Below are 17201 nucleotides of genomic sequence, written 5' to 3' on the forward strand. Positions count from 1 at the left end.
GGGATATTGAGTAAATCTGTAAAATTGAAAATGGATTATCAGATATATGAAACTGGCTGATTTAATCAACTTCCAATCTTCTCTTTAAAATGTAGGATTTTATCCTACTGAATTGCTTTGTTGTGCTATTATGTTCTTCTCCATCATCAGAATGGGAGACTGAATTTCCTCTCTAAATCACTCCTCATTTCTTTACAGACTAACAGGCACAAGGCTTCTTGCTGAAAATGTGTTTTGTTTCCTACTTAACCTAATTTAAAATGCTTTAGGGCTGCTATCAACCAAAAAGTGAGAAGTTTGCCTGCTTGCAGAATTAAACAATCAAAAAAGATGTCATTGCCTTTGCAAGATAAGCTGTTTTCCAGACATAGAATCTAGTTTTGTTTGAAATGCCCTTGATTTGTCGTCCTGACTTTTGTTTTATCCTTCTTTCTAAAATGGGTATGCAACATTAAGCACCATGCCATCCCCACCTTATATTCTTCTTAATTTACAAAGTTGGCACATTAGCTGGACCACAACTTGAATAGGCTATTTTTCTTGTGTTTCTTTTGGTATGGTATTAAATAATGGCCATTCTCTCCCCTCTGCATCATTTGGTCTAGATGTGTATTATAGTCACTTTACCCAATTGTTTCTGTACCACCTTTGCTTGCTTTGTTCCATGCTTTGCTCCTGTATACTTTCATCATACCAGGACACTTTGTGTTATTTTCAAGAAGTGCCTGGACCTCACTAATTGCCACTTATATCTGTATTTATTATTATTATTATTATTATTATTATTATTATTATTATTATTCTATGCTTAAACAGTATAGGGAGCATGTAACATTCTGACCCAATTTTTGCACAAATTTGTACTTATTTGGAAGAACAATTATGGCCAACTGTGTCCAAACTCAGGTATATTGCCCATTTTTTTTTTTTTATCTACACCTTTTATCATCAAATAACTCCTCCATTGTCCAGAATAATTTCTTAATACATTTGCATAGAGTTATGACGCTATTTTCCTGTATTGCCTAGGTAAAAGTTGTACTGCATCAGTGAATGTGCAGTTCACAGAGGCTTTGTGCATGACACCAGAAAATGCTGTTCGCAGAATTCACATGAAACCTGAAGTGTGTATAAAGGGCAGCAATTCTATTGCAATTCTAATGTTAACAAATCACCATAATTTATGGTTTGTGAAATGGATTTGGATCAAACTTAAAAGGAGTTATCCGCAGGGGTGGAAATACTTTTAAATAACTTTGTCTGTCAAGTTTTGTTACAGTGATCTCAAGAAATTTATGATATTAAACTGTGGCCATAACAATACCATCAGTCAAAATATCATAGCATGAAAACAAAATTTTACTGTACATTGTGTTGTAGCCCAAAATTCACATTTATTTTCAATGATGTCATGTAGTATACAGTTTATCAGATTCATGGCAAATTGGAACCAACAATCTGGAACTGTGTCACTTTTCTCATGTATATTGTGTTATGTGAAAGAAAGTTCACATTAATGTTAATTAATTGGGAATAATCAAACATCTGACATGAGGAATTCATCATCATAGTACCACAAACTGAATAGGAAATTTGGGGTTTACAAGTCATTTCTTTTAATATACTTTTCCAATAAACCATTTATGACATTTGGCAGATGCCCTTATCCAAACGACCTACAAAGTTCTTTGAAGTCTCCATCGATATATATATATATTTTTTATGCTGGTTTATTAGGACATGGTTTATACCACTCATTTTCTTTCAGCTTCTCCCATTAGTGGTCGCCACAGCGGATCATCCGTATTTGTGATCCGCATGTTCGATTTGACATGTTTTTACGCTGGATGCCCTTCCAAACACAACCCTCCCCATTTATCCAGGCTTGGGACCGGCACTAAAAGTGCACTGGCTTGTGCAACCCTGGTTTAAAACGAACAAAAAAAACTAAAAACATTTTCAAACAAGAAGTGTTAATTTAAGAACCTCTGGAAGAGGTAGGTCTTTAGATGTTTAGATGTAGTTTGAAGACTGTTTGTGACTCAGCCATTCGAACATTAAATGGACATTTATTTCACCACCTCAACAGAAAAGAGTCGGGGAGCATGTTTTCCTTGCACCATCTTGAGAGATGGTGGGACCAGTGGTTGAGGAAGGGAAGGAGTTTGTAGCAATACAGTTACCGATGGTAAAATCAGAGAGTTGTCATTAAGTCAAAATCAAAGAGATTGCAATGTCTTTAAGTGGAAATTAATCACCTGGGATGAAATGCAATATAGTTTTGGTGGAATTAAGCTTTAGCTGATGAGTTGCCTTAACAAATGAGCTGAGATTTGAGCAGAATCAAGAGAGTCTGGTTGGGGAAAGGATTGAATTAGCTGTGTCATCTGCATAGCAATGGTATGAAAACCCATGTGAGGATATGACTTTGCTAAGAGATTTAGTATAAATAGAGAAGAAAAGCATAAGACTCATTCAGCTCATCTGTAGAAAGTGTTACAGGAAGTTGTTTGTAGAAACATTGGGATTGAATCATCCATATATCATTAAATGTTTTTCAAATTCTTTACCACTCACATTACATACACATGAGACTAGTGACTTATTGTCATATTGCTTTTAACTGGCAAGATATATGTTTATAATAAGAGTTTTTGAGTTCTTCTCCAAAAAAGAATAATGAAATTCACAGGAAGTCACAACACATACATCAATACTGTGATTAATTCGTTTAAAAATGTATTATTCCAAAAGACATTTACTATGGGTTTTCTGCACCATCACATAATGTATGTAATACAGTATGCAAATTTCATTGTTCCACCCATACCTATGGACCCCACAGAATTGAAAAAGGATGGGTTGCCACATTTTAACATTTGCAGTGAAAATTCTTATTTGACTTTGTTTTGTTTTTTTATATCCAGGGTGCATCTGGAGGCCTCCCAGAAGGTGTTGCTTGTCTGCAGAGACCATCAACTCCTCCTCCTCCTCCTCCTGGAGCACTTCTTCCACCTCCACCTCCTCCTCCTCCTCCTCCTCCTCTTCCAGCAGGTATGGGACCTCCTCCACCACCAGGACCGCCACCACCACCTGGCTTTGTTCTGCCATCTGCACCTCCTCCACCACCTTTTTTTGGAGCCCCAGGTCTACCTCCTGTACCTGTTGTCCCAAAACTCCCTTATGGCCTACAGCCCAAGAAGACCTATAAACCTGACACAGTGATGAAAAGGGTCAACTGGTCCAAGGTAATTAAGGACACAGTTTTTAACAGAAAGAAATATGATCATGACCAAAACCATGATGGGGTTCATTCATTCATTTTCTCCCGCTTATCCGTAATTCGGGTCGTGGGGGCAGCAGTCTAAGCAGGTGATGGGGTTCATTGATTTATATAAAGAGAGGGTAAGAACAATAGCTCCACTTTTCTGTAAAATAACAATAATAATCAAACAAATAAACAGCCTAATAAGAGAAAAACAGATCATGCATGGTCTCTCTTTTTTTTTCTTAATGTAATATTAACTCCTTTTTTTTTTCTTCAAAATGTGTTTTTACCAGTCATTAAAACACATGCTGAACAAATCTGACTTCCTTGCAGTAAGTTTAGAGTTAGATATTTGAAAAAAAACATCCCTATGTAGCCTAATGTTGTGTTTGTGATTCAAGTGTGTTTTTACAGTTAGATGCTTTTTTGACATATACGAGTATATCTTGCATTTTTTAACTGGATTTTAAGTCCATGTCAGTTAATGCCTTTCATGGATAATTTATATCATTAAATGTATAAAAATATGGGGTCTCTAATCATTGCATGTATAATGGGAGAGATTGAAAGGTAGGGGTAAAAGTACACTAAAAACACCTACATTTTAATCAATATCTTGAAACTCTTAACACCTCTTATACCACATTTCTGTTTAACAGAAGAAAATTCTCTTAAAAGAACCAAATGTAATAATCAATATTTGAAAGAAACTACTGTTATTGTCTGAAAGTACTGAAAATTATAAACAGTAAAGAAAAACAAGCTTTAACTTTTAAAAGCATACTTTTAAATAGAATGTTTCTACAGTATGTACTTCCCATATCTTTAGTTCAGGCACACAGTGACTTACCCGCAACAAATGGTTAAAGAACTATGGGCTTCAAAACTGTTGTTTTTTAGTTGCTTTCATGTTTTGCTGCTTGCTGAATGTTTTACACATAGTGTATAAAATGTTATTAAATCAATCCAATCAATCCTTGTTAGGTGTCATTTAAACCAATCCTTCCACTTTTTAATTACCCATGTACACTTTATACTAGTTGTGAATGTGTGGTATTTTTTAATTTTGCTATACAGTCGTCCCCAGGGGTTACGTTTTAAGACCCCCCACGAGTTACCAAAATCTGCGAATTTTAGACGCCCCTCTGCAGCCCCTATGTTACCTTAGTGAATTCATCTAGACATTGCCACTTTAATACAATATTGTGTTATACAATTTTTCGTAAAACTTGGTAGTGAAAACATTCCTGGACATTCAGTCCTCTTGCGGATTCCTGCAAATTTTAAGATAATCCGCAACTTGTTAGGTTCCAAATGAGAACCCGTGAATTTTGCGAGCAGCGTTTTCTGAACCCCCAATCATCGGGGGTTAACTGTACTGTGAATTAGTGTGCCAATGAACTATCACTCAGTATTACCTGTTTAGGATGTTAGTATTGGGAAATCCTTTACTGTTACATTTCCCACTGCGGTTCCCCTTCCGTTCCACCAAAAGGAGCCATCAACCGAATTCTGAACACCTCTGGGTCAAGAGGTCACTTACTGTTGTTAGCCTATTTATGCTATGCTAATGCTTTGAGGCTTTTGCGAAGTATTGTGTTTTTGCACGCCATTCTTTCTGTTTTGTGTTTTTGTGATGTTATTGTATACCCTTGCTTCTATTTATAACCCTTCTTTTTGATAGACGTATTTTTAAATTGTTCGCTCCGCTGTTTGTCTTATTGTGTACCAGACTTTCATGCTAGTGACCATGAACATGTATGCTTGGATTACGTGTTTGTTTTCTACATTGAACCGCACATGCATTTTACTACACTTGTTGTGTCATGGGTCTTAACCCTAAAACTTGACCACTATGTTTAATACTATGTATGAAACTATGTATAATATTTTAAGAAAGGACATTCCCTTTGAAAAGAAATGGCCTTAGCTAGCCTATGTCATTTATATGATCTTTTAATTTTTTAATTTTTTTATTAAATATACAATTTCAAATTTCTTAAGGAAAACTATTTTGGTCATGTTATAAAAAACAAACAGTACTGACAAATGTAAACAGTGTTTCAGTAAATTTGAGAACTGCACAAAATGCAATATAGAGTATATTGAAATGTGCCATATCCCAAAAGGTAATCAGCCCATTGTGATTCCAAATTGTGTAACACTGTATTGACTAAGAATGAAGTTTTAGGGGATGTGGGTTAGATGGTTACAATTTGTAAGTAATTACTCTGAATTTGCTTTTTTTACATGAAAGTTTCAATGTATTTTTTTCTGTACTTGCAGATAGTGCCTCAGGAGATGACAGAGAATTGCTTTTGGATCAAAGCCAGAGAGGAAAAATTTGAAAATTCAGACCTATTTGCCCAACTCTCACTTACTTTCTCATCCAAGTCCAGAGGTAAACAGGCAGTTGTTTTTTTACTCTTTTCCACTAATTACACGCACACAGACTTTATTTACGATGTTGCATGAGATGAGAACAGCTTTTATCTTAACCAACGTGAAAGAAACTTTTTTTTATTTTTTATAAAGTGTGATTTTAACTCTTACACTAAAGCAGAGTTTTAGTGAAGACTCATGTGTAATTACAACAGAACATATGTGTGTTTCTGTGCTAGTGAGAAGTAGTTTTCCCGAACATGTTCCTGTACTGTATATGCTGTTCTCAATGAGTTGAATGGGGTAGATGGAGGATGGGTAGATGCAAAGTGGGAGTCACCACATACCTAGTTTGGCTGGCTTTCTGCAGTGCTTTCTAGTGTAGGATGGCACAGATTGTTACAACTGTTTCATTCCATTCTGTTTTATTTTTAACTTCCGTTTATCTAGATATATTTATATTTTTACATTACATTTCCTTGTCCAAGAAAAATTGGACAGTAAAATTTACATTAATGGTGTTTGACAGACACTCTTATCCAGAGTGATTTACAATCTTACAAGTCTCTATCATGCTCATTTGCAAGGTCAAGTGAAGCACAAGTGCATCCAGAAAGTATTCAAACCCTCTTGAATTTTTTCAGTTTTATTTTGCAACGTGATTTTACAGTTGTTCAGATTAATTTTTTTGTTCTCATTAATCTACCATCAGTACACAATAATGACAAGAAATGTCTGTAAATGTATAAAAAATATGTGCCTTAAGTCAAGTCAAGAAGCTTTTATTGTCATTTCAACCATATATAGCTGACGCAGTACACAGTGAAATGAGAGAACGTTCGTCCAGAACCCTGGTGCTACATTTAACAACATAAAGCTAAATAACACATGAAGTGCATCATATGCAACCTTGTGCAAACGGTGCCCTTATGGACAGTGTAGGACAACACAAGACAGTGTAGGACAAATACACAAAACATAAAATAGCACTAAGTTAAGTAAATCTACTGTATCTCATACAGTGCCGTTTGTACAGAACTGAGTACAGAAGTGTACCTTGTAATTAAACAAAATGTAAACAAAAGGGTTTGTGCAAAACAGCAATAGCAGCAGTCAAGAAGATGTGCAAGAACAGCATGTAAACAGCGTGTAAAACAGTTTGTAATAATGAAGTGATTATGGGTGGTGCTGAGACATGGATGTGTGAAGTAAGTACGAATGTGTGTTAAGTCCGGGTTGTACAGATCAGTAACACAGTTTAGTCACACAGTTGAGTGTGTGTGCGTGAGTTTCAGTTCAGTTCTGTGTTGAGAAGCCTGATGGCTTGAGGAAAGAAACTGTTGCACAGTCTGGATGTGGCGGCCCGAATGCTTCGGAACCACTTTCCTGATGGCAGGAGGGGGAAGAGTGGGTGTGTCCACAATGCTGTTGGCTTTGCGGATGCTGTGTGTGTTGTAAAGGAGCGAGGGAGAGAGAACACCAAGGAATTTGGTGCTCTTGACAATCTCCATGGAGGATCCATCGATGATCAGTGGAGAATGGTCGCTTTGTGTTCTCCTGAAGTCAACAACTATTTTTTTAGTTTTGTCAACGTTCAAGGTTGTTGGCTCTACACCAGGCTGTTAACTGGTGCACCTCCTCTCTGTACGCTGACTCATCGTTCCTGCTGATGAGTCCCACCACGGTCGTGTCAACGGCAAACCTGATGATGTGATTCGAGCTGTGCATTGCTACAAAGTCAGCAGAGTGAATAGCAGTGGACTGAGCACACAGCCCTGAGAGGCCACGGTGCTCAGTGTGGTGGTGCTGGAGATGCTGTTTCCGATCCGGACTGACTTCCTGACTCTCAGTCAGGAAGTCCACGATTCAATTACAGAGGGAGGTTTTCAGGCCCAGTAGGCTCAGCTTCTTAATCAGGTAATGAGGGATGATAGTGTTGAATGCTGAGCTGAAGTCTATGCAGCATTTGTACATATAAGTCCTTATTGTCCAGGTGGGTAAGGGCCAGATGAAGGGTTGTGGAGATGGCATTGTCCATGGAACGGTTTGGACGATCCGCAAACTGGATGGGGTCCAGTGAGTGTGGAAGCTGGGTCTTGATGTGCCTCATGATGAGCCTTTGGAAGCATTCATCACGATGGGTGTGAGTGCGATGGGACCGATAGTCATTGAGGCAGGCAGACTGTAGACTTTTTTAGCACGGCGATGATGGTCTTGTCTTGAGGCACGTAGTTACAAAGGCGCTGCTCAGGGAGATGTTGAAGATGTTGGTAAAGACATCCGCTAGCTGTTTTGCACATTCCTTGAGCACTCTGCCAGGACTGTTGTCTGGTCCAGCAGACTTCCGTGGGTTAACTTTGCATAGAGTTTTCCTCACTTCAGCTGTGGTTAGACAGAGCACCTGGTCACTGGGAGGAGGGGTGGTCTTTCTCGCCACCATGTTGTTCTGCACCTTGAATTGAGCGTATCTGGGAGGGGGGCGTCACAGTCACAAGCAGGTAAAGTTGTCTTGTAGTTCGTGATCGCCTGGATGCCCTGCCACAAGCACCGGGTGTCTCTCCACTGTCCTGGAAGTGCCTGTGGATTCTCTGGGCATGTGCACGTTTCACCTCTTTAATGGCACGGGGCAGTTTCGCCCTTGCTGTCTTTAAGGCCATCTTGTCCCCTGTTTTGAAGGCTAAGTCTTTGGATTTTAGCAGTGTACCTTAGCAGTGCACCTTAGCGGTCTTCCACAGCTTCTGGTTGGAGCGTGTGGTGATGGTCTTGTAGATGGTCATGTCAACAATACACTTGCCGATGTAGCTGGTCACTGTTAACATACTCCTCCAAGTTGATGAAATTGGAGCCTCCCTGAACATGTCCCAGACAGTAGTACTAGTAGTGCCTAGTAGAATATGTAAGTATAAACAAGTATAAGTATTCAGACCCTTTTCACTTGAAAGTTAGCCGGTGCCTCCCAGTTCTCTTAATCATTGTTAAAATGTTTCTATATCTTAATGAAGTCCACCTGTGAAAAAGTTTGTTGATTGGACATAATTTGGAAAGGTGCATACCTTTTTATAAAAGGCCTTACAGCTGACAATGCATATCAGAGCCATGAAATCTAAGGAATGGCCTGCAAAACTCAGTGACAGGACTGTTGCAAGGCACAGATCTGCAGAAAGCTACAAAATATTTCTGCTGCTCTGAAGATTCCCAAAAGTGCAGTGGCCTCCATAATTTTACAAATGGAACTCAGGACTCTTCCAAGAGCTGGTCACCCCGCTAAACCGAGCAATTGGGGGAATTGGGTCTTAGTAAGAGAGCTCAATGGGCACCCTGACAGAGCTCCAGAGATCCTGTGTTGAGATGAGACAAAGTTCCAGAGCGGCAACCATCACTGCAGCCCTCCACTGACCTGGGCTTTATGGCAGTGTGGCTAGACGGAAACGTCTTCCATAGAAACCCATGGAAGCTCTCTTCAAATGTGCCAACGGGCACCTGAAGGACTCTCAGGCTGTATGAAACCAAGATTTAACTGTTTTGCCTCCGTTCCTGTTTCTGGAGGCAGCCCTTCACCACTTATTACCTGCCCAAAAACCCTCCCAACAGTGAAGCATGATAATGGCAGCATCATGCTGTGGGGATGTTTCTCTGCAGCAGGTACTGGGCACCTGTTCAGGGTTGACGTAAAGCTAAATGAAGCAAAGTACAGGGAAATTCTCAAGAAAAACCTGTTCCACAGCGCTCAGGACCTCAGTCTGGGCCAAAGGTTCATCTTCCTACATGACATCCCTAAGCACACAGCTAAGATCACGCAGGAGTGGCTTAGGGGGAACTCTGTGAATGTCCTGACAGAGCCCTGACTTGAACCCTATTAAATATCTCTGGAGAGACCTGAAAGTGGCTGTCCACCGACAGTCCCCATCCAACCTGACCCAGAAAATCCCCCAATCCAGGTGTGCTTGTTGCCAACGTTGCTTCAACTAAATATTAAGTAATGGGTCTAAATACTTATGTGTGTTAATAGTTTACTCATCTTATACTATTTAAGGACATAATTATAATTAAACTTAGATTAATGAAGGATGGAGGAAAATAATGATAGCGGATACAATATATCTATAGTCTATAGCATAATTTACAAGATTTTCATAATATAATCTAAAGAGTTCAGGAAAAATTCTTGCCTGTCTAGTCTAAAATATTTTACAATCATTGTACATTTAAATAAATTTAAAACGTTACTTTTATTTATCCTGGTATAAAAAAATAATCTAAGGTAAATATTTTTTTTCCCACTAATACTTATTCTCAGTTATTCTGAGTCACAAAAAAACTGCAATTTTAACAGGAGTGTGAAAATATTTTATGTCCATTGTGCCTGCTTTTAATACTATTTGCGTCACTTTTTTTTTGTATACTATAACTAAATATTTAAATTATCACAGTGGCAATTAGAAATATACAGTATTAGTCAACTACCATACCTGGTCTAACATACACCAGTTTATTGTATTTTTATTTATTTATAGACATTGCACATCAATCTCCTTCAATTGTCAAGGTGGTAGTATAGTTTTGTAATTTTTCTTAAGACCTTACAGATGCAATATTACCACCTGTAGCTAACCCCCAGCCAGACAATGGTGAAGCGTACTGATGTTTCAAAAAGCCTTTATTTTGTGTTCAGCCGTCAGCCTTTTTCTTAGGAAACACAAAATCTACCTTTCCTTGATGAAAAACCTTTTCTTAGTGAAACACCGTAAGAGCTACAGAACAGATAAATAACAAAATAATACAATCAGCTCTTACAAACATAAACATGAATAGCCATTTATAAGAAACCCTTTTGTGATGTCACACAATGATGTCACAGATGTGACAGTGATAACAACACATTAAAACACTTCTTCACAGTTAAATAGATTAACCCACATATTAATGCATATACACATTAAACAATCAAACATAGTACCTTGTTCCCGTTCCAGCTAGGTGCTTAATTATCCCTTACTTTCCTTAAGAACCTTGTACAATTTCAGAGCATTTAGCGACATGACTTTCCTTTTCCATGGTGTGCGTCACACTAACTAGTGGGGGCAGAGTTAAAGGACTAAACCGTATGGGGGCGTGGTTAAAGGACTATACCGTATGGGTGCGGATTTAAAGGATTACTTTATTTACTATTTTCTTAGAGTTAGTTACACTCCCACCAATCATGAGTGAATAATGGGATGTACACAGACCGCATTAAGCACGAATGATTTCAACTGAAAATTACCTTCCCGAAAACCGTATAAGGACAAAGACAACTTATGCCAAAGTTGGAAACTTAGCGACGTCTATGTACTATTATGCACTATAGAGGGAAGGAGCAGATTTAATTAGACTCCAGCAACAGAACAAGCTTCTGGATTGGGCGCTCAACTTCTGACAACTCGTGAAGACGCTCCCCTTTCTTGCCAAGCTTACGGTCACCAAGCTGGAGTTTAACTCTCCGTACAAGTCCATCTTTGTCAGTAGTGACTTTTGAAACTCTACCCAATCTCCACTCATTCCTCTGCAAATCCTCTCCTTTTAGGATTACAATATCTCCAACTTGTAAATTCCTTCTTAAAGCATGCCAGCGCTGTCTAAGAGCTATGTTGGCGAGGTATTCCTTTCGCCATCGACTCCAAAACTGTTCTGCAATGTATTGAACATGTCTCCACCTTTTCTTGCCATACATATCTTCCCTGGCAAGCTGAATAGCATCTTCAGTGTTTTCGACACTTGCGAGCCCATCGTCCACATAAAGGTCCCTCATACCAAAGCTCGAGCCTTGAGGGTAGATGTCACGATTCTCCTTAGCTAGATTTCCACTTAAGTTGTTCAACATGTTGGGCCCAGAGAGGAGGTGATCATTCAAGCTTGTTCCTTTGTATCTGGCTGAGCAATCAAACACTACACGAAGTTTATCTGGCTTCTTCGCGTGATGCACACCATGATGGGGAATGTACCATCTCTCCTCTTCACTCCCACCGTCATTGACCTGCTCAGCGTCTCCCTTCCCTATGACTTCCTCCATGAACTCAACATAATGTTCCTTATAACTTTTATCCCGTTGTTATTTCCTTTTAAGGTGAAGGAGGCGCGTAATAGCTGAGCCTTTGTTGTCAGGCAGGCTGGGTCTGGTTTTGAAGGGCAGAGGCATTTCATAATGTCCGGACACATTTTTCCTTATTCCCTTCTCCAGTATGTTAAGAAATGTGATGTCGTCTTGTGACACAATTTTGCTGTTGTCATTGCCATCTTTGAAGTCAGACTCTAGAACGCTAATGACGTCGGTAGGAGTTAACGAAGGTAACACTTTAACTGTAATTCTGTGACACAGATGATGGGTTTGTAGTGAGCGCCCTACAATACTCCATCCTAAATCAGTCCTTACAGCATAGGGTTCCTCGTCGTCTCCTAAAAGGACCTTCCTTGGTGCCATAGCTCTTGAGCAGTTCTAGCCGATCAAAAGACCTACTACACACTCCTTCAGTGGTTGTATTTCATCCACTATTTCTGCCAGATGACTCCATTTTTTAGCCGTCTCACAAGTGGGAATGTGAGAGGGGTTGACAGGTATGCAGTCCTTTGTATAGGTGACCGGAAGATCGACTTGAACTGCAGAACTATATCCTCTAACACGAAGCCCAGAGACACCTTCGCTTGTGATCACCGTATCTCTGCCGCTCATAGTCGTCAACTTCAGTTTCACTGGATACTTGTCAGCATTAAGACCACTCATTTCTTGGTCAATGAACGTAGTATCGCTTTGAGTGTCGAACAGTGCATAGACGAGTTTCTCAGTGGTTGGATCATTTTTAGATCAAACCCAGACTGGTATCACCATAGATGTGTTTGATGAGCCTTCACCTGCTACACTGAGTGACATTGCAGCAGTGCTTTGATTTGTTTCTGGTTCTGATGTTGTCCTTTTTCTTTTATAGTTGTCATCATGCAGGGCTGTAGGATGCTTTCCTTTACAGTAGTCACAGAAAAGACGATGACGGCAGTCTCTCACGCTGTGGCCGGGTTTCAGGCATCCATAACAGAGTCTTTTCTGCTTTATATAGTTGCGTCGCTCAACTAACACCATCTCAGTGAACTTGTAGCATGCGTGTAGTTGGTGTCTATTATCTTGACAAAGGATACATGAAACCTTAACTTTCCCCTGTTCTGACTTGTGTTTTTCATTTTTAGTGACTATTTGAGTGGTAAACACACTTGCTTTGGTTTTCTTCACATCTCTGAGGTTTCTCTTCTCAGTGATAGAATTTGACAAATGAAGGGCATGAAAGGACGTAATGGGATTACAAGCAATCTCGGCTTCATCTGACGTGAATCGAGCAATCTTTTTGAAACTTGGGAATTCTTGATTCTCATTCAGGCTTTGCGTGACTTGTCGGTTCCAGCTTAAAGCTGCCCAGTCTGGTAGTTTGTGAACGAGCTTCCGATTTTCTTCCCAGTCGTTTAATATGTCGAGACCCTTGACATGAGGCATGGCATCTTGACAAGCATTCAGAAAATCTGAGAAGCGTCTCAGTCCTTCAGCATCCTTCCATGGAATTCTCGGCCAGTTGGTGAGCTTCTCTCTAAACGCTCTCTGAATGGCTGGCCAAAGCGCCGATTTAGTTTGTCCCATGCGTCTCGGTATGCTTCATTGTCATTTCGTTAAAAGTTGCCATCTAAAGCCTGCCGTGCTGGGCCACCAACGTACATTTTTAGGTAGTATAGTTTTTCGGCTGGCATGATTGCCCTTTGGTCTATGAGTGAAGTGAATGCTGCCTTCCATTCAATGAATTGTATGGGATCGCCGTTGAAGACAAATGGCTCAGGAACAGGAAGCCTATTTAAGGCTATGTTGTCTTGAAAGAGCTGAGTGAGAGAAGGAATGTCTGTATGATGGGGCTTTGCAACTTAAGAGAGGGGCACTGTAGTTACTGGTGTATTCTTTGCTTCCATGTTCCTTTCCTTCTTGAGATAAATAGCATCCTTGTGATCCGTCTCCCTTTCGTAGATCTTCAACTTGGCTTGAGCGGCCCTTATCTCTTTCGCTGCCTGTAATCGCTCCAACTTACGCCTTTGTGCCTCTAGAGCCTTGCGTTGTTGTTCCTCTAGCTCTCTTATAGATTCCTTTTGCTTTTCTTCTTCCAGCAGCATCTGATAATTTGCTTTCTTTACTGCTAGTTCAGCTGCTGCGTCCGCGCATTTTACTATCATGGATGAAGTTATGGAGTAGTGATCGGACTGGCTGTGACTTGTCCAAGAAGCTGCGGATCCATAGACAGACTTTGCATAGTCGTGGCGGAGCAGTTCGTGAAGGCGGTGTCTTTCCTGCGGCTCATCAAACCCGCTTTTCTCATTTATAGCTCTGCTGTATGCAATGTTGATGATTTCTGTAGTCACACCTCACATGTATCAACTCTTCTTCTTATGTCGGTAGAGGGTGAGGTGAGATTTCGAATTTCATAATAAATGTTCATCATGTTCATCATCACTAGTGGGGGCAGAGTTAAAGGACTATACCGTATGGGGGCGGGGTTAAATGACTATACCGTATAGGGGCGGAGTTAAAGGATTACTTTATTTACTCTAAGAAAATAGTAAATAAAGTAATCCTTTAACTCCGCCCCCATACGGTATAGTCCTTTAACCCCGCCCCCATACGGTATAGTCCTTTAACTCTGCCCCACTAGTTAGTGTGACGCACACCATGGAAAAGGAAAGTCATGTCGCTAAATGCTCTGAAATTGTACAAGGTTCTTAAGGAAAGTAAGGGATAATTAAGCACCTAGCTGGAACGGAAACAAGGTACTATGTTTGATTTTTGATGTTTGATGTGTATATGCATTAATATGTGGGTTAATCTATTTAACTGTGAAGAAGTGTTTCACTAAGAAAAGGTTTTTCATCAAGGAAAGGTAGATTTTGTGTTTCCTAAGGAAAGGCTGACGGCTGAACATAAAATAAAGGCTTTTTGAAACATCAGTATGCTTCACCATTGTCTGGCTGGGGGTTAGCTACAGTAAGAGCTTGAGCTGTTGTCTACAACGGGCCACGGAGGGTCTTCAAAGCGCCAGTTACAGCTTCTGCTACATCACCGTCACAAGGCATCAGCGTGGACTCATCAAGCTGCTTCCTCGCGCCTGACCTATATTTCGGACAGCAGTCCCACAGATTCGGTGCAATGGTCAAGTATAGCCACAATTACAAACATTGATGCAAGGTCGTGAGTATTAATCTACTAAAGTACGACGATACGGCGAGCAACGGATGAACGGCTTCTCAGACTGAACATTCAATAATCACCGGCTCAGCAACAAGAGCAACAAGATAAACTGTGATTATATTTGTGCCCATGCCTGCATGCATTCACATGTCCTTTGTCTAATTAAGGACATAGATTTTTGTTTTTTGGATTTTGCATTTATCCACTTAGTTAACAGTGTTTATTGAGGATTTAACGTTCACATTTCCCTCATTTGGATTTATTATTGTTGATAACTTGTTCATTGTAGTATTTACCCTGACATTTACAATAATTCTAGTGTCTATATGTTAATGCATATGTGTCAGCTGCTTAAATTGATGTTCTGATATTTTATGTTTATACAGTTCATATTCAGGGCTTTTCCATATCTGTTAAGGGGGTCTTCTTCCGCCATTAGAGTTAAAATTTATAAGTGATAATGTCACAGTCAGGAAATGAGAGAGAGGTGGAGGAGCAGATGGCTGGTTACCAGCATGAAGATTTACAAGGTGAAACCCACATAATGGTAGACCAATCAGAGCGACCATGTCTGAAGGAAACAAATGAAGTTAAACAACAATGTCTAACTGATCTCCAAGGCAAATTTAATAAGGATGATAATGCTCTTGAAGGTCCAAGACGCTCTGAACGCACACGCCCTCCTACAGAGAAGATGCTCGCGCATCAATATGAAGAGGCCAAAAGAAAAGAGAAAAGGCTGTTTGCCATGTACGAACAGTGGAAGCTCCACGCAAGGAAGGCAAGAGATCAGCTAAAGACTCATATGTCAGAGAGTCAGCTCTGGCCTCTCATTGACAAGCTTAAGAAAAGGTTTTTCATTAAGGAAAGGTAGATTTTGTGTTTCCCAAGGAAAGGCTGACAGCTGAACACAAAATAAAGCCTGTTTGAAACATCAGTACGCTTCACCATTGTCTGGCTGGGGGTTAGCTACACCACCCACTTGAAATCAAAGCAGCTGGCAAAGAAGTTAGTGCTGATGCACAGGTTCGTTTGTCGGCAGAATTGCTTTTTTGTTTTTATAGCGAGTTCAAATTGAACTGCTAAATATATGCTGGTAGAACATTTATTTTTTCTTTCTTCTCTTCAACTTGACTGCATCTTGACTGAATTGGTTTAAAGAGTCAAGCTGGTGCAGCTGTATTCCCCATGACCAGGGATGGGCAGTATTTATGATACATGTATTTCAAATCTGTATTTCAAAAATAAAATAGTATTTTGTCATTTGTATTTGATAGGGTTGATGAAAATAGCTTTTTTTGTATCAAACTAATGCTAGTACAAAAGACACAATTGTTTTGTATTTTTCTAGTTTTAAAATACTGTAAAATACTTTGTAAGAAGTCTACATAACACCATAAAAATGCGGCCTCTGATTGATGCCAACCCAGTAGTTTGTCCAGACTTGGAGAGATCAGAACAGAAAATTAATTCATATTGAAGAATATTTGATTGCTGAATACTGTTCCAAAGAATATTTGATTGCCAAAGCAGTAGGAGTGTTTAGTAGGATCATGATTTTGCATACCATTGCATAAATGACTGCCTGATACATAATATATGATTATATTTATGATTAACATTTAAATGATTAATTAGTTAGAAACTAGTTGGTATAAATACAGGTGCCATCAGTTCTTCTTATGAATGACTTGTTTGTCATTGAGTCAGTGTTGCTTATGCAAAGTAGCCCTTCATTACCAAACAAAAAGTAACTAAATTAGGATGCAATTATGAGTCACTGTTAAACTGTAACTGGTAAACATTAAACTGTTACTTTAAAATTAACCTTGATCTAGGAGATCACAGGGATATGTATGTGAATATTCGATCTGTTAACTGGTTGCATATGTCAGATTTATTACGTGATTTGCCTTAAGAAAAGCTGTTGATATCAAACATTGTTTGCATAATCAACTAAATCGGTGTAATAGTAAAGGAACAGATCAAATAAGCCAATTGATGGAAGGTTTGCCTAAAGATTTCATGCTCCCTTTTAAAAGTATTTTTTAGTATTTTTAAAATACAAAAAAAACCCCAGTAGTTTATTTTAATACATGGTGTGACTGCTGTATTTTGTAGTTACCGTATTTTCAGGACTATAAGCCGCTACTTTTTTCCCCACGCTTTGAACCCTGCGGCTTAAACAATGAAGTGGCTAATATATGGATTTTTCCTGGGTTTTTCCCTTAGACCAATGAAATTGCCGAACAGTTTAAGGTGAACCATTGAAACTCCTTATATTAAATCAGATGCGCCTACTGAATTGGG

General features: G+C 39.4%; 1 protein-coding gene and 1 long non-coding RNA gene across 5 annotated transcripts in view; one reads left to right on the forward strand and one right to left on the reverse strand.

Moving 5' to 3' along the window:
* diaph2 (diaphanous-related formin 2) overlaps positions 1 to 17201 on the forward strand; it is a 322782-nt gene that overhangs the window by 76387 nt on the left and 229194 nt on the right. For all 4 annotated transcript variants that reach the window (XM_083560215.1, XM_083560212.1, XM_083560213.1 and 1 more), the window contains 2 exons: positions 2928 to 3248; positions 5555 to 5669. In XM_083560215.1, the coding sequence (XP_083416341.1) occupies positions 2928 to 3248; positions 5555 to 5669 (436 nt within the window). The remainder of the gene's footprint in view (positions 1 to 2927; positions 3249 to 5554; positions 5670 to 17201) is intronic.
* LOC310736741 overlaps positions 1 to 17201 on the reverse strand; it is a 311461-nt gene that overhangs the window by 71579 nt on the left and 222681 nt on the right. The gene's annotated exons all lie outside the window — the stretch shown is intronic.

This window comes from Silurus aristotelis (genome assembly GCF_946808225.1).
Source record: "Silurus aristotelis genome assembly, chromosome: 14".
Taxonomy (NCBI): Eukaryota; Metazoa; Chordata; class Actinopteri; order Siluriformes; family Siluridae; genus Silurus; species Silurus aristotelis.